The sequence below is a fragment of the Grammomys surdaster genome, unplaced genomic scaffold, assembly GCF_004785775.1.
Source record: "Grammomys surdaster isolate TR1022 unplaced genomic scaffold, NIH_TR_1.0 242, whole genome shotgun sequence".
Lineage (NCBI taxonomy): Eukaryota > Metazoa > Chordata > Mammalia > Rodentia > Muridae > Grammomys > Grammomys surdaster.
The window spans coordinates 6363429-6388944 of record NW_021604687.1 but is presented as its reverse complement, the minus strand read 5'-3'; the positions used below and the strand labels follow the sequence as shown (position 1 = coordinate 6388944).

The 25516-nt window shown below is 37.4% G+C and overlaps 1 protein-coding gene across 5 annotated transcripts in view; it reads left to right on the top strand.

Moving 5' to 3' along the window:
- Positions 1 to 25516, top strand: part of Kmt2c (lysine methyltransferase 2C) — a 207847-nt gene that overhangs the window by 63253 nt on the left and 119078 nt on the right. For all 5 annotated transcript variants that reach the window (XM_028774733.1, XM_028774728.1, XM_028774730.1 and 2 more), the window contains exons 3-6: positions 7454 to 7592; positions 12262 to 12459; positions 18093 to 18241; positions 19194 to 19303. In XM_028774733.1, the coding sequence (XP_028630566.1) occupies positions 7454 to 7592; positions 12262 to 12459; positions 18093 to 18241; positions 19194 to 19303 (596 nt within the window). The remainder of the gene's footprint in view (positions 1 to 7453; positions 7593 to 12261; positions 12460 to 18092; positions 18242 to 19193; positions 19304 to 25516) is intronic.

The following is a 25516-nucleotide window of genomic DNA, read 5'->3' as shown; positions in this document are numbered from 1 at the left end:
TACTCAATCTTATTTGGTAGCACTTAATGAGTTATTGAGAGTAAAACTGTATTTTCAGTTTTTATTTTAGTTTTTGTAGTACAAAAATGATTCCTTAGAAAGGAGTCCCTATAATCTTGTTAACAAAATTCATGTGATACAGTTAGAGGGTGCTTGGAGTGACAAAATGTACAAACAAACCCAGACTTTGAAGCTTAACTTTGAGACGTGATTCTTTTATGTCATATGGGGAGGTATGTGTTTATAAGGGTGTGTGCGTGTATGTGTGGTGTCAGTGTGTGTACATGCACAGTAAGGTACATGTGGGAATCTAAGGTCAACACCAAGTATCTTCTTCAGTTCCTCGTTTTCACTTTTTAAGGAATTCCTTAAAAACTAATTAATTAGCTTTAGTGAAGCTGAAGGCAGTCATCTCGCCCTGTTGACGTCTAATCTCTCTAGGGATTCACTTGTAGCTTCTCTCCTGGTTCTAGGTATACAGATGCTGTGCCCCTGGCTTTTTCTGTGGGTACTGGTCATCTGAACTCATGCTGACACGATGATCACATTGCTGACCATGCCTTTTGGTCCTTGTTTTTAAAATGAATATCCTATGCCAGAAACTGCTTCTTTTTTAAAAGTGGGGGCTCAGAGAACTGTTAGTGAGTTTTTGTTTACATTACAGCTTTAGCTAGGCTTCTAATCTTATTAACCGTACTACCTAATTCTCCCTTTAACCTCTTTATACTCTGCACACACTTAAAATTTATCGTATTTAATTTTTTTTAAAAACAGTGTTTCCTTTGTGTTGTGTCGGCTGTCTTGGAACTCACTACATAGACCATACTGGCCTCAAACTGATAGAGATCCACCTGCCTCTGCCTTGAGAGTACTGAGATTAAAGGTGTTATTGCCCATTATGGTTTATTTTCTTTTTAATTATGTTTTTGTCTTGTCTGTGTTTGAGTATGTGGACAAGAGTGCATTTGTCATCAGATGGCAGAGGCACTGGAGCCCCCAGAGTCGGAGTTACAGGTGGTTATAAGCACCCGATGTGCTTGCTTTAACTCTGAGCAATCTCTCCAGTCTGCATGACCCCCCCCCCCCCTCTCTCTCTCTGTCTCTCTCTGTCTCTCTTTCTCTTTCTTAAACAGGGCCTCAGGAAGTTTAGGGTAGGTTCAAACTCATTCTCCCTCCTGAGTGTTGGGGTGATAGGCATGGTTGGTTTAATATGGTACTAAGGATTAAATACAAGGCTTTCTGTGTGCCAGGCAAATGCTATATTAACCAAGCTACATTTCTAGTTTAAATGTGATACTCGTATTATGTCAGTTGCTGTTCCCGCTACCATTTACGTTTTCCGAGAGAGATTTATGAAGACTAGGTATCCTGGTTTTATTTTGGTATCCACCTTATTTGTATTTAGTGCATTGTATATAGTAGTAATTTTGTTATAAATAGTTGGTCTAAAGAAATGAAATGTGGGGCTGGAGAGATGTCTCAGCAGTTAAAAACACTGGCTGCTCTTTCAGAGGTCTTGAGTTCCATCCCTAGCAACTGTATGGTGTCTCACAGCCATCTGTAATGGGATCCAATGCCCTCTGGTGGTGTCTGAAGACAGTGACAGTGTATTCATAAAAATAAAAATCTCAAAAAAAAAAAAAAAAGAAATGAAATGTTTCTTAGCACAAAGTCAGGAGTGTTCTTTCTATTATATCCTAAACTGTTTTTTTAAAGATAATTTGTGGGCCTACAATCAAGAGCCATAGATACAGTTCATTTAGTAGCTGTTTAGTATGTATGAGGAAGATGTATGCTGTAGGTGAGATGAGCAAGACAATGTAGAACATACTGCATGAGTGTGTATAACCAGAACAACAACTGTGTATTGCATACTTAATAACAACTTCATGTTTATATACTTGGATTCATGCATTATATTTTTTTGATCTGAAGGATTGCTTTATTCTAGGAGGCATTATCTATTTGATTTTGGAAGCAAACAAGAGTTCAGTAATTTGTCATGACCCTATTGGGAGCCCATGGCTGAGCTCAAGACGTTTATTTATTGTGGATGATTAGATTTTAAGCCACTGTTGACTTAAACTTTCTCTTGTCTTAAAACTAATTCTTTAGGGTTCATCAAGAGTTGTGAAGGTGTTAAATGATTGAAACAATGTATAAGTACATAAAGTTAGAGGTCAGATTTAATTTTTCTTTGTATTCCCTCAATGCCGTATAACCAGTGATGTTTCATGAAGTATAGATGCTTAAGTTCTTTTAGAAGCTTCCTTTCTGGGAATTAGGTTCTTCCGTAGTCTAGTTATATGGCACATGTGCCATCTAGTGGCTAGAAAATTAATTAGGAGCTATTTCCTGCTTCCTTTTTTCTTCTCACCACTTTTTTGACTATAGAGAATTTTGTGACCAATTGGATCTGACTGTTTTTATTTAGGCCAGGTTTAAAGTTGGGAAGTATCTAGCTTAATTTCTGTTGCTGTGATAAAAATACCCCGACTAAGGGCAGCTTAGGGAAGAAGAGGACTTATTTAATTTACAATTCCAACTTTCTGTCTGTTGTTTTGGGATAGTCAAGGCTAGATAGTCAAGCAGCTGGTCACATTGTAGCCACAGCCAAGAGCACAGAGAGAATGTATCCTTGTTTGTTCCTTTCAGCTTTCTTCTCTATTTTAGAAATATTTTTTTGTTAATGATTTGGATTACTTATATTTGAAAATCATGTATTTTTATTTTATGTGGATGGATGGTTTGTCTGTATGTAAGTGTATGTACAACATACATGCCTGGTGCCCTCAAAAGTCAAAAGAGGGTGTTGAATCCCTGGAATGGGAGTTACAGGTAGTTGTGAGTTGCCATATGGTACTAACTTCTGTGGACAGGTATTCCTACATCATTAACAAATAAGACAATCCACTACCTATATGGCCACAGGCCAACCTGGTCTAGATAATTATTCATCAAGAGTGTTCCCAGATGAGTATAGGTTGTATAAATTGATAATTAAAACTAACCATTGTAGGAGACTATCCATCCATGGGCAACAACTGTGTCCATAGGAGGTAATTATATACACAGGAGGTTGATGTCCAGTGTTTTACTCTATTGATAGCTATATTGGTGCACTTGTTTGCTTGCTTACTTTCACTTTGTAGCCCTGGCTGTCCTGGAACTCCTAATGCAGACTAAGCTGGCCTTGAGCTCAAAGAGATCATGTGCTTTTGCTTCCTAAGTGCTTCGATTAAAGGTGTGTACCACAATACTTGATCCCTGCTTTTTTATTTTTTCAGACAATGTCACTGTGTAGCTCTTGTCCTGGAACTCACTATGTAGAGCAGACTGGCTTAAAAACATGCGTCACTAACCTGGCACCCCACATATTGATTTTTGAGGCAGGGTCAGTTTGAATCAGGAGACCACCAGTTGGCTATGAGCTCTAGGAGTCTTCATATTTCTGCTTCCCAAATGATGGGATTATAGATACTCAGCTTTTGATGTGGATTCTTGAGATCTGACTTCAAGTCTTTTAATTCTTGTTTAGCAGGGCTTTACTGGGTGAGCCATCTTTCATGCTCTATTCCCCCAGTTTAAGATATGAAAAATCTCCCTTCTGTTTCCACAGTTTCAGACATGAACATTGTTATTTCTGTCTTTTACAAATTGGGCTGCATGTAACTGAACATTTAAAACCCTATGAAATGTAAAAAGTAGCCAGTTAAAAGAGAGCTTGCACTATTTTATTGGGCTAATATCTGGTTTATCCATTATAAACCATACCAGCTGGTATTTAAGCACGAATAGTTTTGGACAGTCTATAGATAACCAAATGCTGGCTGGCATATTTCATCAGTTATCATTAGTCGTCACAGTCATTCATCCAGGTGTGCTCTGGATGAGATTACAGGTTTAATCTTTACCTGTTAGCATCCCGACTACTATGGTATGTTTCACTGTTTACTGCCAAATTGACAGTTTTTGAAGAGTAGTACTAGAAGAGTGAGGGTCACTGAGGGTGTAGCTTTCCTGCCTTGAATGGGACAGACAGTAAGATTAAGTCACTCTACCTCATGAAGAGTGTAAGGCAGGTAAATTTAGGGGTGCCTGTTATGTTTTGTGATTGGAATTTTTGCTTTCTAGGAAGCAGTTAGAATATTTCTTTTAATTGATTAAACAACAAAAAGTCAAACCAGAAAAATCTAACCAGAAATAAAACCCACTTTTATCAGTCCTTCAGTTTCTTTAGCAAGTTCACCTTAGGATCCTGGCTAGAGCCATTGGGCTGAGAAAGAGCACACTCAGAGCTGGCCTTGATTGCTGCCATTGTTGATTAGAACTGGTTCTGAATCTACTTCTTAAAGATAAGCAAACCCATCCACAGGGTATATGCACATTCATATTTACAGCTTCTGAAGCATTGTTCTTGTGCCCATTTTATGTGTGCACTCCTCTCAACCTTACTCCTTGTCACTTTGAAAAATATGTACACTCAGTGTATCCCACAGATTTTTGATGCCTCACTGAGTAGGAATGAAGTGCTCCTATACAGCCACTTACAGAGGCCATTGTTTAGTACTTTGCATATAATACATACGCAGAGAGTTGCTAACAGAATGGGATTCCTTTCTCTCTTATTTGGAAAGCTGAGGATAGCAGGCAACATAGAGTAACTTCTAACTTCCAGGTATCTTTCCAAAGCTGTAGGCTCTGTGTGTAGCGTTTGCTTTCTAAGTCACTACTTTAGGTTCTGGTCCCATCAGATACTGATAGCAGCATAAAAAGGACCAGCTACTTTCATTTAAACATTACATTGTTAATGTTTCATGTTCTGATAAACAAGCCACTTAAATTTTTTTTGTTGTGCTAGTTCCTCATTCTTGATACTAATTTCTGTGTTAATTTGAGTTTTAATTGAATTGTTGTGATAAAAACTCCAAAAACATAGCAGTAGGTTATATAAAATAAATATTCTCACATATGGTATGAAAAAATTGATCCACACTTTTCCTTCTCTCCATCACTCCCTCTTTCTTCCCACCCTCCTTCTTTGGTCCCACAGTGTTGAGATCTGTTTTCTCTTTCCATCTTGGATTCCATCCATGTGGGTTCTGGGATTTGAACTTAGGTTATCAAGTTTGCATGTCAAGACCTTTATCCACCAAGATATCTTACCTGACATTCATGTAGTATGTTGATCATAAAAGGTTGCCATTGATAAGATTTCATTGGTGTCTGTGTGATTGCTCGTGAGACCAGGTTTTTTGCACCTTGTAGAGCTCTCCTTGCTTTGTGGCTTGGGTTATCTGTTATGTCTGTTTTAGTCCATGGGAAAGAGGAACATAATTTTACCAAGAGCAAATTGTTTTCTTTTTGTGGTAGAGAAATGGCACAGTTGCTTCCAGTCTTGTGACTTGCTAAGCAACTGCCATGCTTAGCTGTGTAGAGGGTGTCTAGTTGATCCAATTATGTACCCACTTAAAGTTATGAGGATGAGCACATTATTTTGCACAAAATGATAATTTTTGTTTGGACAGGACTTTATACTTTATTTTATACATCTTTCAATTTCTTTACATACTTTGATTCTACATATTTATTTGGGGGTGCATGTATTTTCTCTCATTTGCGATGTATTCATCTAGTCATTCATGGGTTCTGTTATCACATAGAAATGTATACTTTCATTGTAACCATTGCATTTTTAGTCTTTTTATATTTGTTATGAATACACACCTTGTTGATTTGATGCTAAAGTTGTTTTTTTTTTTTTTAAACAAAAATTGTCTGTAGGGTAATCAGGATACCTTGATTGATAGGTCTCATAAACAATGACCTTTTTTTTTTTTTTTTTTTTTCTTCTTTCCATCATTAAAAAGGCTCAGTGCTGTTTGAACTGTGAAAACCCAAACAATCTATTGTGGCTTCATGTCACTAATTTTCTTAGAATTTATATTCATTTTTCTCTCATAAATACTTGGCTAAAATTCATGTTGACTTTAGGTTGATACTCATAATAATAGTAAAATAAAATTGGAATACTGGTGTGAGAGATGTGAGTTGAAGTTTCAAGTGAACTTTATTTCAAGATGCTAAGATGGCCATGTCTAGTGTGTGGTAAAGTATGACCTGGGATATTGGTGAGGAGCTGGTGCTGTATATGTAGGCTTAAAGGTTATTAACTGCAGAGGAGATTGCTGAGACCTGGATAGTAATTAAGTTCTTCCTAGAAGGCTGTGTTTGCACACAGCCCTCTCCTTCTCCCTCTCACTCCCCCCGCCCCAAATTTCTTTCTGGTTAAGTTTATATAGTACAGACTGTCCTCGGATTCACTATGTATTAAAAGGTAACTTAGAATAGATTGTCTTCTTAGCTCTCAAGAACTGTGGTTTACAGACATGTGACACCTTGTCTGACTCAAATCATTTGATCTTCATGAACAATTTTATGTATGAAACATATGGTCAAACAGTTTGATAGGTGAATAAAAGACAAATGCCTTTTATGTAATATTTAAATATCCATCAAGTAGTTAAATTGATACTTGAGGCATGGTTTCTACAGGTTCTTTTATTTGTTTGGGGACTGTGTAGAAAGGTCTAAATAAATCTCGAATTAGAAAACAAGGATTTGTTTAATTGAGAATTGTGTCAGGAGCATTGGCAGAGGAGGAGTGTCTCTTTAATCTGGTATTGCAGTATGAAAGACAATAGACATCTTCTTATTTAAAAAGAAAAGTGATGTTGGGGTAGAGGTGTTTTAAAAGCTTCACAGGCCCAGGAGTTACACTTGACTCTTGCTGAGAACCTAGGTTTGATTCCCATATAGTGGGTCACTGCCATCTGTATGTACAATCTAGGGGATCTAGCTCTTCCTTCTGGCCTCTTGGGTCACTGCATACATGTGGTACACATACATACATACAGTCAAAACACTCATGCACATTAAAGTCTCACAGTAATGCTTCTGAAAAAGTATGTATAAAGTTTCTGGATTTCAGAGTCCTGAGGAGAATTTTAAGAGACAGCAGAATCAAGGAGCTGTCTGTTCAAGTATTTAGCTTTTAGAATGGCAAGTGACTAGGATGTGTAACATTTGTGTCAGATTAATAGACTCAATTTATAAAACCTGAAGAAACTTAAAAAATGAACCACATCAAAATACATTTATTGTATATATCATCTGTTACAATCCTGAAAATAAGGTTCTAAACAGTTATTTCTCGTGTGGACCTTCTCTAAGTCAATTGTACTTTGGCCTCAAGGCACAGTGAACCACAGCTTCTGTGATGCTGATGATTGTTTTGTATTAGCAAACTGACTCTAATTATGTATGTGAACTTTCCAGGTCTGTGAAGTGTTATCATTTGTTTTTTTCCCCATTATTATATATTCTTTGTAGGTAAAATTTTCAGTAATTGAACTCAAAATGACTCTATATCCTCTTGTTTACTGTGAAGCAGAAATCAAAGAACAATCTGTGGAAGAAGATGCTGAAACAGAAGTGGATAGCAGCAAACAACCAGTCTCAGCTCTTCAGCGGTCTGTGTCTGAGGAATCTGCAAACTCCCTGGTCTCTGTTGGTGTAGAAGCCAAAATCAGGTTAGACAACAAAGAGAGCTGAACTAGAGACACTGACAGGGGAAAGGGTGGTGAACTGACTGGAGACAAGGCTTAGGACCTGGGTGGTGCTTGACCATTTAAGTACCCTTACGTTTGACACCCCTGTGTGATGTTGGCATAGAAGTTGGCTATGCTGTGGGCTTTGGAGAGAAGGGGGAATGCTAGGATAGTGCTCTAGCCATTCCAGATAAGTAGTGATATTAGCTATATGCTATTCCTGACTGAAAAGCTAAGAGCCCCCAATGTAAGAATTAAGTTTGGGGGGTGGGGGCAAGACAGTTTTATCAGAGGAACCAGGTTTGCTCCTAGCACCAACATGGTGACTGAAACTGTCTGCAACTCTAGTTTTAGGTCATTCTGTCCTCAGTGGATACCCAGGCACACATGTGATACATAGATAAAACATATACATAGGTAAAACACTGAAACACATTTTTAAAAAGTTGCTAGGAACCTTAAGGAATTTCTGATATGTTTGTGAGTGGAGAAATTCCTCTCCACTCATAGTAAATAAATAAATAAAATTGTAACAACAGTTAAATGGGGCTGATGAGACAGCTCAGAAGATAAAGGCACTTGCTGTTAAGCCTGATGACTCAAGGTTTAACCTCAGGATCCACATGGTCAACCCAGTAAATGTCTTCTGACTGTGATACGTGTGCCTATGTGCTGTACACACAAAATAAATAACATAATGATAAAAGTGGGCTTTCTTTTTCTTTTTGTTTTGTTTAGTTTTCTTCTTTAAGCTCTGGCTGTCCAGGAACACTCTCTGTAGACCAGGCTGGGTTAGCTCAGGGTAACCTTGAGCTCAGAAATCTGCCTTACTACCTCCCTTGTGCTGGAATTAAAAGCATGCACTACCACTGCCTGGATGAAAGTTTATTTATGATAAGAAAAAATAATAATTAAATTTGGAATATTATAACCTATTAGTATGTAGTTCAACTTTCATGGCTTATATTTTTAAATTTCTATTTGAAGTCTTGATTAAGACTATGAAAGTATTAGATAATTGAATATTCTCAGCCTCTTAAAATGTTTTGTTTTCATTGTTTTGCTTTTAGTATTTCTCCCTTCTGATTTTATCCTGTGTTAAATCTTGTGAAGATGCTCCTCTACTTTTGTATTTTGAGGGTTGTTGAGTATCCTGTCTGCCTCTGCCTTTCTTTAATTCTCAGGGAAGAGCATCTAATCTGACAGCTGTTGAGCTTTGCTTGTGTCTTTATCAGTCACAAATTCACATTTCCGGTGAGGCTATATTCCTAAAATATAAACTCTGCTGTCTTCCCATTAACATTTTCATAGAGAAATATATTAGATACCCTTAGAGTGCCTCAAACTTCTCTTTATTCCACCTCTTCGTCAGTTCTCCTTTTCAACAAATAATACCAATATTTATCTGGTTGCTTATGGATTGGTCTGTGATTTGTATCTTCTTGATAGTACATACATGATTAATTCACAATCTCCTGTCATCTTGACTTAGCCTATTGACTTGGTTGAAGCCATTGTCTTCTTACTTCCTTTCTCCATCTGATTATGTTTCCATAGTCTAATTTAGTTGTAAAAAGTATCATCGACTCTAACATCTGGTCTTCATTAGGTTTAATAGCTATTTTATTTAATGTGACATTTTAGTTGTATTTAGCATTTTAGGTTCTTTTTGGTTCAGTAAGATAGTTTGTAAGGCATGGTCTGTCCTCAGGGTTAGCTTCCACTGTTTGGGAATACACTTTATTCAGCTTCTGTCTTAGTTCTTTGTAATTTTTGTGTCATCTGTCACAGGAGTTAATATTTTGTGAGAGTGTCCTCCCCAACAACCTTCTTATTGTAATAATTTCTGAATTCTTTTAACTCCATTGTGAATCTAGGTGAAGAGTATCCAGGTATTTGTTATATTTAGTTCATTTCCCCCCAATATTTTGAGACGTTTAAATATTTTAAAAATGAAGGAATAGTATTTTGCCAGGCAGTGGTACCCTATGCCTTTAATCACAGCATTCAGGAGAAAGAGGCAGGCATAACTCTTGAGTTTGAGGCCAGTTTGGTCTATAGAGCAAATTCCAGGACAAAAAGGGCCTACCCAAACAAACCCTGTCTTGAATTAAAAAACAAAAACAAAAACAAAACAAACCATAATATGTTTTACAAATTTCAGATCTCCTAGTGAAATCTTTAATCAGTTTTGAGTTGAATTTTCATGTGGTATGAGACAACGGTTTTATTTTTTTGCATATGGTTCTCCAGTTTTCCTAACACTAATCATTGTAAACTACCTGTCTCGTGCCATATCTGACAAACATACACTGACAGTAAATATGTGGCTTTATTTCTTAGATTCCTGTCTTGTTCCATTGGTGACATAGTTTTATAATCTCTTTGTGATGTGCTTTGAAGTAAGAGGATACGATTCAGTTTTGTTTTCTTCTTTCCACTTTGTCATCTTGCTCCAGGGTCTCATTAGACCAAGCCAGCCTAGTACTTGTAAAGTCCCGGCTTCAGTCTGCTGAGTGCTAGGGTTACAGGCCTGTGTACTGTATTTGCTTTTTCAGTTTTTTGTGTTTTTTTTTTTTCCTCACATGTATGTAGTTCCAAGTCTGTAAATGTATTATTCACCTAAATTTATATAAGCTATTTATTTATTGGCTGTTATGATTGAATTTTCAAAAGGCCTATTAGCAAATAGAAATGCATATTTTTGTATGTTGATTTTTTTTTGTCCTGTAACTTGACAATATTCAGTTCTAGCAGTTTTTGGATGGAGACTTCAAGAATTTTGAATATGCACACTAACTAGGCTTTGTCATCAGCAAGTATAATTTTACTTCTCTTCTTAAGATGCTTTTTATTTATTTCTATTAGGTTAGCTTAGGATTTCTGCCATTATATTAAAAAGAAGTAGTAAGAATAACCATTATTTTTGTTGTTGTTGTCTATATGGTTATTTCCTTTATTCTAGGAAACTAGCTTGCACTTCACCCTCTATTCTCCCAGAGGTTTTTTTTTTAAGATTTATTGTATGTATATATGTATGTATGTATGTATGTACATACGTACATTGTTGCTCTCTTCAGAAACACCAGAAGAGAATATCGGATCCCATTACAGATGGTTGTGAGACACCATGTGGTTGCTGGGAATTGAACTCAGGACCTCAGAAAGAGAAGTCAGTGCTCTTAACCACTGAGCCATCTCTCTAGCCCTTCCCAGAGATATTAAGTAATTGGGTTCTGATTTTTTTGTCATCTTTATTTCATTAATTTCTATTGTATTATCCCAATCTGTTTCTTTTAAACATTTTTGATTTATTTATTTTATGTATATGTGGTGTGTGTGTATGTGTGTGTATGTATGTATGTATGTATGTATGTATGTATGTATGTATGTATGTGTACTATGTGTGTGCCATGGGTGGTTGTGAGATCCCATGTGGGTGTTGGCAGCTAAACTCAAGTTCCCTGCAAGAACAATAAATGTTCTTAACCACTGAACCATTTTTCCAGCTCCTACTCTTTTCTTTTAATTTTCTGTCATTGTCTTTAGATTCAGGTGACCTCTTTTAAAGAAAACTTAAATTATCAACATCTAAAGTTTTAATTTCTATAAGTGAATAACTGCTTTTTTGATTAGAATTTTTAGCTTCATTTTACAAAGTTTTCATCATGTTTTATTATCAAGATGTTGTACATACTTTAATTTGTATTTTAGTTAAAGGATTACTATTTTGTATGATACTGATCATTTGTAATACATTAACCTTTGTTACCCCCATATGTTATCTATTTTTAGAATATGTTTGTCTTTGTTAAAAAGTACAAGTGTGGCCAGACATGGTGGAACACACCTTTAATCCTAGGACCAGGAGGCAGAATCTGTATAGTGAATTCAGGCCAGCAATGGCTACCCACTGAGACCTACATACAATGTTTCTGAGTGTGAGTGAGAGTTTGTGTGAGTGTGTGTGTGTATGTGGTGTGTTTGGTTGCGTCCATCCATGCATAGTTATTATAAGAAAAATATCACAGAGAAGTCCTGCAAGGTCTCTTACTAAGTGTAATAGTTTCTTTTTAAATTTCTTAGACTGAAGACTTTAGCAGATAGTGCAGAATATTCCCATTTCTGTATTTTCATTTGTCCCCTGTAGATTAATATTGTGCAGTGGTGTGGTATTTTTTTTGCAATCTATCTATCTATCTATCTATCTATCTATCTATCTATCTATCTATCTATCATCTAGCTACCTAGCTACCTAGCTACCTAGCTATCTAGCTATCTAGCTATACTGGCTGTCCTGGAACTCACTCTGTAGACCAGGGTGACCTCAAACTCAGAAATCAGCCTGCCTCTGCCTCCCAAGTGCTGGGATTAAAGGCGTGCACCACCACTGCCCAGCTGACATTGAACCTTCCTTTCTTTCTTTCTTTCTTCCTTTCTTTCTTTCTTTCTTTCTTTCTTTCTTTCTTTCTTTCTTTCTTTCTTTCTTTCTTTCTGGTTTTTCGAGACAGGGTGAAAGAAGCTTTCTTATACTTTTATACTATAGAAAAATAGAATTGCAAATATATAGTTGTTGCTTATTTTGGTTATTCTTACAATATGGATTATGGAAAATATAGTTACTTTTCTCCTTCACTATCTTCCTTACCAGTGAACAGCTCTGCGCTTTTTGTTATTGTGGGGAGAAGAGTTCCTTAGGACAAGGAGACTTGAAACAATTCAGAGTAACACCTGGACTTACCTTACCTTGGAAAGATCAACCTTCTAATAAGGACATCGATGACAGTGGTAGTGGGACCTGTGAGAAAATACAGAACTATGCTCCGCGAAAGCAAAGAGGACAGAGAAGGTAAGCGGTTTTGAATTTAAATCATCGGTAGGCAAAAATGACATATAACTTATTTTGGTTCTCATCAGTTTACAGTTGAACAGACTCTTATTGTGTTTCACACATCCATGCAGTACTTGCTGATTTACCACTAACCCAGCAAACAGTTATTTTCTCATTCGTTTTATTTTACGTTCTTCTTGTCAAAATTAGTATGGCAACAAAAGTTAAACCCTGGAAGAAAAATGTAATAAAGACAGCATAAGATAGGACAGTACTCATGGAATTTTCACATGGAAGGAAGATAAAACATACTGAAATAGTTCTTCCTTTCCTTCTTGCCTACCAGCTTTTGTTTGTAAAGATGCAATATTGTATCCAAACCAGAATTGCTGGCACCATTCATAGCCCTCTTGTCATTCATTCATTTTGTCGTTTATTTTTTTCATTCCCAGTTTATGAATAAATGTGTTTTGGAGAGTATTGAGCTGGTCTATAACTTCATTAAAATATAATTGTCACTTCCCTGTTTGCCATTCTTTCTTTTCCATCCCTGTCATTGAAGATACCTTTAAAAAGAAGTTTACATAGCTCTATATTTATTCGTATGCTTTTAGAATTTTTTTTTTGTAGTTGTGTATTAAGGGCATTTAATATGTGGACTTGATAGTTTTTGTAATTGAAAAAAATATTAAAATTAATTTAGCTTGAGAGGCTAGAGAAATATCTCAGAAGATAAGAGCACTTGCTGTTCGTTGTAGAGGACCAGAGTTTGGTTCTCTGTATTCAGGTTAAGTGGTTCAATGCCACCAGTAAGGAATTTCAGGGTATTTACTCTCTCTTCTAAGCTTCTCGGGGGAACCCTCACACATGTGTACAGAAGTGTGTGCCGTGCGTGTACACACACACACACACACACACACACACACACACACCCTCTGCCTTAAAAAACTTAGTTTAGGATCTGGAGAAATGGCTTGTTGGTTAAGAGTACTTACTGCCCTAACAGAATATCTCTGTTCTATTCCCAGTGTCCATGTGGTGGCTCACAACGCTAGTTCCAGGGGTTCCAATGCCCTCTTTCGATTTACACAAGTAAATACACTTGTGTGTATCTACACACTCAGCATACACACAGTAAACAAATAATTAAAAGAATAATTTAGCTGTAGAATTCTATACTTTGAGGGTGATGATGCAAGTTTCCAAGAGTCTCTTGTCTTTGATGGAAGTTTGAGTGAGTATAGCGCTGGTGTGCTGCCAGTATTTGAAGATTCAAAGTGGAAAGCGAAATAGTGACCAAGTTTTTAAAAATTCCAAGTTGGAATGATTTAAGAACACTTAGAAGCATTGTACTTATAGTTACGACTTTTGTTTTTTTACTTTGAAGCTAGGTCATGTATGAGACCCTTATTTTTACTTTCATCATAATTCTCACGTGTAATGCCCCAAAAGTCCAGCAAGCGTATAGTCAGTAGTCAGCAAATACAGTGGAGTAGGTCAGTCTGTTTAATCTTAATGTTTCTATGTTCTATCTTAGATATGACAATTATAATATTCTTTTGAAGGAAATGGAATTGGGCTTCATTTACTTAAATGATTTTTTCATTAATTTTTAATAGAAACTATGAGATTGGATAATTTTATAAAAATAGGTGTAGCTTAATGAAAGTTGTATGTAATTGGCATTCATTATTAAATAATGATAAGCTTATTAGTGTATACTGAGAATATTTGGCAATCTTGTAAGGGGAGATGGTTCAGTTTAGCTTAGAAATGATTTTAAATATTTATAAATGTGTTACTAATGAAGTATAAATAGCTAATTAATTTTCATCTTTTTGTTTTTGAGTTACAAGGTCTTACTATGTAACATAGGCCTATCTGAAACTCTATATAGATCAGGCTGGCCTCAAACTCGCAGAGATCCATCTGCCTTTTTTTCCAGTGCCGAATTAAATATGTGGGTCCCTGCTCCTGGCTTCAAGCATATTTGATAAAAGTAGTTTTTGGCATGATTCTTGTTAATTTATTTAGGGGTTCTTTTAATCTTTGCTTTTATAGCTTGAAATTTTGTACATAGTTCAATTGGCTTCTCTTTTTAAAATTGTTGTTATCTTTAATTGTGTGTCAATATGTGTGTCTGCTTGGAGAGCAGAGGCAATGTATGGTAAGTTACAGGCCGTTGTGAGCTGCCTGAGAGTTCCTCTTTAAGAGTAGTATGTGCTCTCAGTTGCTTAGCCATCTCTCTAGCCTGGCTTCTCTTGATCTCATTCCTAAAAGATCTGCTGTCATCCTTAGAGTTGATACAGGCATCTATCTGATATACACATAAAACCTGTTTCACACTTGAATGATGAATTTAACTGAGCTTTTTGTTAGGAACTGATTATTAGTAATAGACTAGTTGGTTATCCCACTGATTTTGTTTGTTTGTTTTTTACATTTCTCTTGTGATTAAAATATGCTAAACACAATGCGGAGTTTACTTAACCTTTCCCAGTGAAATAACAATAGCAATGAAGAGTGTACAAATGGATATAGTACAGAATTTCCTGTAGGCATTCATAAAAATGAGAATTTAAAGTTAGCACAGTATTTTCAGATTTTTAATGCATTTTTATTACTAAGCTGAAATTACCAGTTATTTTAAATATTTGATAATTAAATGTACATATTGAACTATGTTAATACTTTTTTCTTCCAATATTTTTGAGTATAAAAGGTTTAGTATCTTGGTTATTATGCTGATTCTTTTAAACAGGACTCGTGATAAATACCTAGCATATAGAAGTGTAATGTACACTCCATCCAGTAGTAATTTGATATAAAATTCCATGAACTTAAGCATTAGATTACATTATAGTCATAATTATTTTACTTTTTATTTTAATGTTGAATATAAGAAGTATCTTTATTTAATAAATAATCATTTAAAAATCTTAATTGGATATTTTATTTACATTTCAGATTTTTTTTGTGTGTGTGTGTTTTTTTGTTTTTGTTTGTTTTGTTTTGTCTTTTTTTTTTTTCCCCAAGACAGGGTTTCTCTGTGTAGCCCTGGCTGTCCTGGAACTCACTCGGTAGACCAGGCTGGCCTCGAACTCAGAAATTGGCCTGCCCCTGCCTCCCAAGTGCTGGGATTAAAGGCGTGTGCCACCACCGCACAGCTACATTTCAGATGTTATCCCCTTATCCCATTTCTACCTCCATCCTGCTCAGGAACCCCTTATCCCATCCCCCCTCCTCTTGCTTCTATGAGGATGTGTCCCCACCTATTCCCCCCACTCTCACCTCCCAACCCTCGAATTCACCCACACTCGGTGTCCAGCCTTCATGGGACCAGGGATCTCCTCTCCCACCTATGCCGGACAGGGCCATCCTCCCTTACATATACAGCTGGAGCCATGGGTCCCTCCCTGTGTGCTCCTAGGCTGGTGGTTTAGACCCTGGGAGCTCTGATTGGTTGGTATTGTTGCTGTCTTCATGGGGCCACAAACCCCTTCAGCTCCTTCAGTCTTCTCTCTAACTCCTCCATTGGGAACCCCTTAATCAGTTCAATGGTTAGCTGTGAGCATCCGCCTCTGAATATGTCAGATTCCGGCAGACCTCTAAGGAGACAGCTAAGTCCATCTGTCAGCATGCACTTCCTGACATCCACATGGTATTTTTTCTTTGTTTTGTGCGTCTGATGTTTTGATTATTATGTGACAAGAGGAATTTCTTTTCTGGTCTAGTTTATTTGGAGGTTCTGTAGGCTTCTTGTATGTTCATGGCCATCTCTTTCTTTAGGGAAATTTTCCTCTATAATTTTGTTTAAGATATTTACTGGCCCTTTAAGTTGAGAATCTTCACTCTCATCTGTACCTATTGTCCTTAGGTTTGGTCTTCTCATAGTGCCCTGGATTTCCTGGATGTTTTGGGTTAGGAGTTTTTTGCATTTTGTATTTGACAGTTGTGTCAATGTTTTCCATGGTATCTTCTGCACATGAGATTCTCTCTTCTATCTCTTGTATTCTGTTGGTGATGCTTGTATCTATGACTCCTGATCTCTTTCCTAGGTTTTTCTATCTCCAGGGTAGTCTCCCTTTGATATATCTTTATTGTTTCTACTTCAATTTTTAGATCCCTGGATGATTTTGTTTAATTCATCTGTTTGGTTGTGTTTTCTTACAATTCTTTAAGGGATTTTTGTGTTTCCTCCTTAAGGGGTTCTACCTGTTTACCTGTGCTCTCCTGTACTTCTTTAAGGGAGTTATTTATGTCTTTCTTAAAGTCCTCTATCATAATCAAGAGAAGTGATTTTAAATCTGAATCCTGCTTTTCCGGTGTGATGGGGTGTCCAGGGTTTGCTGTGGTGGGAAAACTAGGTTCTGATGATGCCAAGTAACTTTGGTTTCTGTTGCTTATGTTCTTGTGCTTGCCTTTTGCCATCTGGTTATCTCTAGTGCTACCTGCACTCACTGTCTCTGACTGGAGCCTGTGTTTCCAGTTATCTTGCTTGTGTCAGAACTCCAGATATCTCTGATCTTGTGATCCTGAGCTCCTGGGTGGAAGACCTCCTGGGACTCAGGCCACCTCTGATCCTGAAATCCTGCTGCTCTGAGTGCAGTGGTTCCTCTAGGATGGCTCAGGATATGGTGTCTTCAAGGGAGCAGACCAGCTAGGTGTCTGCCCCAGCCAAAAGTACCAAGTGATGGGCAGAAGGGGATTCATATTCTGGAGGGGCGGGGTTTGGGTGGCTGATGGGTCCTGAGAGACTGAGCCTCCCAGTTGTAGCTCTGGGGAGTAGGGTAGTGGGAGTAGGGTAGTTCTTACCCGCTGCTCAGAGTTCAGTGGGTCCTCTAGGATGTCTCAGGATATGGTGTCTTCAAGGGAGCAGACCAGCTAGGTGTCTTCCCCAGCCAAAAGGGTTACTAAATAATCTTAAGTAATAACTAAAGTGTTGTTGTTTACCAAACCTCAAGTCTTCCATGTGGTAAATACTTCAATATTGTTATTTCGCTTTATCTCTTTAGACTATCTTTCTTACTCCTCATGCCCTTAGTATCTGTTTTCCTTGTCCTTGCATGATACAGTCTGAGATTCCTCAGCATCATGCACGACCAGCTGTTGATACATGGGGATCATGAGAAAGCTGCAGTTTACACGTTCACTTTTTTCTCTTTTAGACTCAAATGGCTTTTCAATTTCCCTTGGAAATAGTCTGTACATTTAGTTACCTGCCAGCTGTATGTTAAGATACTGTATGTTAAAATGTTCTCATGTTTTATATGTAAAACTGAAAAAAATTTTTCATTGTATTTTTAAAAACATGATTCCTGGGTAGAATGAGTTAGTTTTCAATGGAAAAAAATGAATTTATAACTTTGTCATCTTTATTTATATTTATAATTGTCATATTATAATTAAATTGTCATATTTATAATTGTCATCTTTCCTGTGATTGAGAGAGACTTTAACTGTTGCTTACATAAAATAATGTAACACTCACTTTAATATTGTGAATAATAAGAATAGATGAATTCTTAATTTTTGTGGCTGTAATGTAGTAATTGAATTTTATTTGACATTTTTGTACTCATGGTTATAAAATGAAATGATTTTTCTAATTATTCTTTCACAGCTTTTATCTTTCTTAATTTTGTTTTTAGAGAACGGTCTCCCCAGCAGAGTGTCGTTTCTTGTGTAAGTGTAAGCACTCAGACTGCTTGTGAAGATCAAGCTGGCAAGTTATGGGATGAACTCAGTCTGGTTGGCCTTCCAGATGCCATTGATGTCCAAGCCTTATTTGATTCCACAGGTAAGGACCTCTCGTCAGTAACAGCTTCCATTTGATTCTAGAAGCATTTATACTTGGTACTTATTCAGTGGTAAATTCTAGAAATAAGTAGGCTCATGTAAACAGGACACTTACACAATGTGTCATAATTAAGTTTGCATGACTAAGCATTTGACTGTCATAAGTATTTCCCAATTGAAAGAAAAACTTTAAAGAGCCTTGTGAAAACACAGGGAGCATTTTAGGCCAGGGCTTGAACCAGTGGGAGTGAAATTTAGGTGGTTTACTTACTGTAGCAGTATGGTGACTCACAGAGTGTGGCGCTGCTGGCAGTTTGAGTCATTTGCAGTTGACCTGATGATGGTTGATGGTAGGCCAAGTGTTATGCAAAGGAGAATTCAATCAGCTGGTTGTTCTTGCATGGAATTGGGGAGAATTGAAGTTAGATGCAGTTAATTTTCCATGCCCCTTGTCATCAACTTTGTATTAAACATTTTCATTTTATGTAAAGACACTAAATAAGATGGTATTTAAATAAAACAACTAAGGGAATTTTGCTTATGGAAGAAGTAATTACTAATTTGCAAGCAAAGATTACTGGGCTGCAGTACAGGACATACTGATTTTTTAGGTCTTAATTATGCCCTGTGATTTTGCATTCCTGAAAGGTTTCCAAATGGGTATTCTTACCCCCAAGTCACACTCAGGGCCAGTTGGAGAAAGGCTGCTTTGGTGGAATCATATGAAGATATATTGTATTTTTACACATCTTTGTTGGTTTGGTTTTAAAGATAATTCTTATTCTGTAGTTCTCATTATCCTCGAACTCATAACTATATCGCACTGGTGGACTTTGAGTGGATCCTCTTACTTCACCCTCCTGAGTGCTCCTGAGATTAGAATCATGAACCACGCCAACCAAGTTGCATTAATATCTCTAGTATTTATCATATTGTTCATTTTCTTACTTTAGGCACTTGCTGGGCTCATCGTCGATGTGTAGAATGGTCACTGGGAATATGCCAAATGGAAGAACCATTATTAGTGAACGTGGACAAAGCTGTTGTCTCAGGGAGCACAGAAGTGAGTAGAAGAAACAAATACTTAAACTATATATATATCTTTTTTTGCTTTTTCTGATTTTGTTTTGTTTTTGAGAATTTTATATGAAGTAGAGAGTGATCTTGTACATCTGCTTCTGTGCCTTTACCTCTTCAGTATCTGTGTGGTGCTATGGATAGTATCCAGACTTTGGACATCCTTAGCCCTGTCCTACAATCTTCTAACATTTTCCAATATAAAATTTCACTTGGGAGAATTATTTATTATATGTGTACTATGATAGGAAACTCTCAAAACACAAAATCCTAATTTATACCAAGAATGTAGTTTGTATAATTTATTTTTCAGCTAACTTAAAACTTACTTCACATTTAAATAAAAAGAGATCAGTTTTAGAAATGGGAATCTTTACATGTTCATGTGGCCATCCATCCATCCATCCATCCATCCATCCATCCATCCATCCATCCATCCATCTTCAACTCACAGAGGTCCTCCTGCTTCTGTTTCCCAAGTCTTGGGATTAAAGGTGTATGCCTCTATGCCCAGCTTTATGTAGTGACTTTTATTTATTTATTGTTTTATGAGACCAGGTTCCTCTGTGTATCTTTGGCTGTCTAGGAACTCTGCTCTGTAGAACAGGCTGGGCTTGAACTCAAAGATCTGCCTGCCTCTGTCTCCGGAGTGCTGGCATTAAAAGGCCTGCACCACCACTGCCTGGTGTGCATATAGTGACTTTAAAAGAGCAAAATAATAAAAAATTTCCACAATACAGACGAAGTATAAATGTTGATAAAAATATTTTTGTTCATTCCGTTTGTTAGTTCACTAAACCTTTTTTAGCAGTATCCCACAGTAACATGCGATCTGTGTTTTTCAAAGCTTCCCCTTTGTTTTGATGTACCTTTAAATGCTTACAAGTGTAAGTGCAACAGCTACTTCCCATTGTGAAGGCAGCCCCAACCCCCCCCCCCCACCACCACCACCAATGATCTTTCTTGTTATCTATAAATTCCTTTTACTTTTGGATAAATAAATGGAAAAGTGACATAGCTCTTCGAAAAGAACATGAAAGCTAGAAATCTTGACTATAGGAACTGTAAGGCTTTCAGAAGTATAGACTCGAATTATTGAATGGCTTAATCTGTATGAGTAATTGTCAATTTAAGAATAGTCTGTGACAGTCTTGTAGCTCTAATTACTCAGGAGGCTTAGCTAGGAAGGTTGTAAAATCAGGCCTAGATTGACTTCAGAGTGAACTCAAAGCCAGTTTGGCAATCAACTTAGTGAAATCCCGTCTCAAAATTAAAAGTGGAAAGGGGACTAGGTTTATAGTTTAGGTGTAAATGCTTATATGCTTATCTAGTATATAAATGGCCTACCTTCCACCCCAAGCACCCCCTGATACCCTCCTCCCTGTAAGTCAAAGTGCTTGTTTTAGAAATTTGATGTTATGTTTAATTGTATAAGTTGTCAGCATTTGAATAGTTTAAAGCATAATCGTGCATTGCTTAGTGTGACCATTTTTGGATACCTAGATTATGACTGTGGTGGATAAGGGAGCATTGTTTCTTCTCTTAATACTGTGAATTACTTTTAGATAATTTACACACCCTCCATACTACCAACTCCTGGGCAATAAAGAGGTAGGGCAGATACTACCATCATTTTCCCTTGAGACATTTTTTAGTACATTAAACAAACAAAACAAAACAAAATTGAGAGATCAAAATTCTGAATGTTGAAAAGAGATTCAGGCCATCTAAGTAGTAGGAAAAACAAAAGGAATTTCAGGCCTATTATAAGACTTAAACTTTTTTTTTGTTTTTTTTGTTTTTTTTTTTGTTTGGTTTTTCGAGACAGGGTTTCTCTGTGTAGCCCTGGCTGTCCCGGAACTCACTCTGTAGACCAGGCTGGCCTCGAACTCAGAAATCCCCCTGTCTCTGCCTCCCAAGACTTAAACATTTTAAAATTGCATTTATCTGTCTCTCTATCTGTGCATGAGTGAATATATTATTATTTATTTGCATGTGTATGTGCATGTGTTTACTCACTAGCAAGTGTGTGGGTGTAATGGTCGAAGGACAACTTAACTTGTAGGAATTGCTTCTTTGTCTACCACACTGAGCCCAGAAGATTAAACTCAAGGCTTGTTGCAAAGGCCTTTGTTTAACCATCAGCCTTCTCCTGACACCCCCAACAAATACTTTTATTTGGGAACTCTGGGAATAACAAACTATGGCTCTTTTTAAATTTTGTCCTTTGGTTCACTAGCTACTGATATTTAAATTTTTCAATATTTAAAGAAAATGAAAAGATGGGTAACATTTCACAATAGGAAAATTCTACGAAATTCAAATACTAGAGTCTAAAAATTTTGAGTAGAGGTAAGTAACATCATACCAACTTATTTTCATGTTATGTAGTTTACTGCAATGGAGTTGTTGCTACAGATATCGAGGCACTTTGAATTCCTTTTCAGCATTTTACTAATTAAAGTTGCAATTTTTCAGTTTTTCATTGTCTTGACCTTAAAAAAACCAAAACAACAACAATAACAGAAAACCCTCAAAACCAAAAACGTTGGGTAGTGGTGGCCCATCCCTTTAATTTTAGTACCTTTGTGTCCTAGGCAGGCTGATCTATAAGTTTGAGTCCAGCCTGGCCTATAGAGTGATTTCCAGGACAACCAAGGTTACACAGAGAAACTCTGTCTCCAAAAACACAAAACAAAACAAAACAAAAAAAAAAACCAACAAAAACAAACCCCCCCACCCCCCCCCCCCAAAAAAAAAAAAAAAAAAAAAAGCAAAGCTCTAATGCATGGCAGTCAGGTCCACCTACCTTTGCCTCCTGCACGCTGGAAAACTAAAGTGCTACATACTACCCCCGGCTTACTCTCTCTTTTTTAACAGTCATTGCCTTTAGTGTATTTATCTTGTATGTATTGTATTGTCTGTATCTGTATTTATCTTTAGAAAGTACCCACTGTTTTGTTGGTCTTAAATATATTTTTGTTTGCTTATCTAGCTTATGTTAGAATTTCTTTTTATTTTTCAGTTGGTTTTTTTGTTCTTGTTTCTGTCTCTTTGAAGTATATTATCAAGTTGTTTGAGATCTCTCTCTTCTCCCCCACTTCGTCTCTGTCTCTCTGCTTCTGTGTCTGTCTGTCTGTCTGTCTGTCTGTCTGTCCATGTGTGCTGTGGTTGTGCAGGTGCTTGTAGAAGCCAGAAGAACATATTCGATACTTTGGAGCTAAAGATATATAGCAGGTTGAAAGCCACCTTGTGGTTGCTGGGAATTGAATTTGGGTTCTTTGCGTAAACAAGTCCTGTTTTTCCATCTCCTTGAAGCCGTTCTGGTTTTATGGTATATGTACTCATTACTGCAAACCTCCCTCTTAGTACTGCATTTTCTGTCTCAATAATTTAATTTCCTTTCAGTGTCTTCCATTATTCGTTGGTCACTTATTAACCACTGTATATTTCCACATACTTGGATGTTTTCCTTGTTTTTTCCTGTTGTTTCTAAGAAAGATACATGATGTAATTATAGTTTTTAAAAAAATTGAGTTATGACCTGTCATGTGATTGATCCTAGAACGTACGTCTTCAGTTCTGTGGCACATACTGGCCTTTGTAGTCTCTCTTTTAATTTTTTTTTACATGTATATGTGGTATGAGTGTGTTTATGTGTGTTAGTGCATGTATGTGCACATGTGTGTAGGCCAGAGGTTGATGTCAGGTATTGACCGCTCACTGGACTCTGAGGGCACTGGTGCTGCTAGTCTAGTTCATCAGGCTGCTCTTGGGAGCCTTTGCTTTCCTCTCTTGGCTGATCTCCATGCCCGCTCAGCTGTTGTCTGGGTCCCAAGGATCCAAACTCTTGCCCTCATGCTAGCACAGCCTCGTGCTTGCGCAGCCAGCACTTCATCCATGAGAGACTTCCCTAATAAAGAATTGATGTAAAATCTTATTTGAGGTGATAAGGTGAGTGTACTTATTCCATCAGATTACTCTTTGCTCATGAGGTTTATCTTTGTCTAACACTTCCCTTTCATTTTGTGTGATTCTTTACCAGTAAAATAAGTTTCTTGTGTGGCACAAATCCATCAGAATCCTGCTCATTGATTCATTCAATAATTTTATTTGGCCAGTTTAAGGTCTTTGACTAATGACCTTAATATATTTCTATTCAGTGTTATTATTGGTAAGTATGGATTTTTTTCCTGTGCTTTTGGTTTTTGTGCTCTGTTTCTTCTTTTTTTTTCTTCTTTTTCTTTTTAATTATTCTTTAATCTCTTTTTACAGTCCAGTCTTTATCCACGTCTCAGTTAACCCTCTGACTGTTACTCATCCCATTGCTCCTTCCCTGTCTCCAAGAGGAAGTGTCTCTCCCCCACCCCCACCTACCACCCTAGTAGACCTCAACACTCACTGGGGCCTCAAGGGTTAGGTGCATCTTTGCTCACTGAGGCCAGACCTGGCAATCCTCTGCTGTATATGTGTCGGGGGCCTCATATCAGCTGGTGTATGCTGCTGGTTGGTGGCTCAGTATCTCAGAGATCTCGGGGGGTCCAGGTTAGTTGAGACTGTTGGTCTTCCCGTGGGGTTGCCCTTCTCCTCATCTTCTTCCAGCCTTTCCCTAATTTGGCAGCAGGGGTGCTTGACTTCAATCTAATGATTGAAGTATCAATCTAATGACGTAAGTATCTGCATCTGACTCTTCAGCTGCTTGTTGGGCCTCTCGGAGGGCAGCCATGCTAGGCTTCTGTCTGCAAAGCACACCACAGTATCAGTAACAGTGACAGGCCTTTAGGCCTCCCTTTGAGCTGGATCCCAATTTGGGCCAGTCACTGGACCTCCTTTCCCTCAGTATCTTTTCCATTTTTGTCCCTGCAGTTTGTTCAGACAGGAACAGTTAAGGGTCAGAGTTTTTGACTGTGGGATGAAAACCCTATCCCTCCACTTGATGTCTTGCTTTTCTACTGGAGGTGGACTCTACAAGTTCCCTCTCCCCACTGTTAGGCATTTCACCTAAGGTCCTTTCCTTTGAGTCCTGAGAGTCTTTCACCTCCCAGGTCTCTCGTACATTCTAGAAGGTCCCCCCACTCCCTATCCCAAGGCTGACTGTTTCCATTCTTTCTGCTGGCCCTTTTCTCCACCCTATACTGGATCAGGTCCCCCGTGGGTCCCCCCCCCCCCCCGATTTCTGTCTTCTCCCTCCCAAGTGAGACTGAGGAATCCTCCTTGAGCCCTTCAGCTTGTTGACCTTTTTGAGTTCTGTGGACTGTACCTTGGGTATTTTGTACTTTTTCCCAATCTGTAAGTTGTTGATTTGTCTTATTGACTGTGGCCTTTGCCTTATAGAAGCTTTCAAGTTTCATGAGGTCCTGTTTATCAGTTCTTGATCTCAGAGCCTGAGCCATTGGAGTTCTGTTTAGGACATTTCCCCCTGTGCCAATGAGTTCAAGGCTCTTTCATGCTTTGTCTTCTATTAGATTCAGTGTATCTGGTTTTATGTTGAGGTCCTTGATCTACTTTGACTTGAGCTTTGTGCAAGGTGATAAATATGGGTCTATTTTCATTTTTCTACATACAGACATCCAGTTAGACCAGCACCATTTATTGAAGATGCTTGCTTTTCTCCTTTGTAGATTTTTGGCTTCTTTGTCAAAGATCAAGTGTCCATTAGTGTGTGGTTTTATTTCTGGGTCTCAATTCTATTCCATTGATCAACCTGTCTGTCTCTGTACCAATACCATGCAGTTATTATCACTATTGCTCTGTTAGTGTAGCTTGAGGTCAGGGATGGTGAGTTCCCTAGCAGTTCTTTTATTGTTAAGAATTGTTTTTGCTGTTCTAGGTTTTTTTGTTTTTCCAAGATGAATTTGAGAATTGCTTTTTCCACGTCTTTGAAGAATTGTGTTGTGATTTTGATGAGGATTGCATTGAATCTGTAGATTGCCTTTGGTAGGATGACCTTTTGTACTATATTAATTCCTCCAATCCATGAGCATGGGAGATCTCTCCATTTTCTAAGATCTTCTTTGATTTCTTTCTTGAGAGACTTGAAGTTATTACCATACAGATCTTTCACTTGTTTGGTTAGATTTAACCCAAGATATTTTGTATTATTTGTGCCTATTATGAAGAGAGTTGTTTCCCTAATTTCTTTCTCAGCCTGATTATCATTTGTATAAAGGAAGGCTACTGATTTATTTGAGTTAATTTT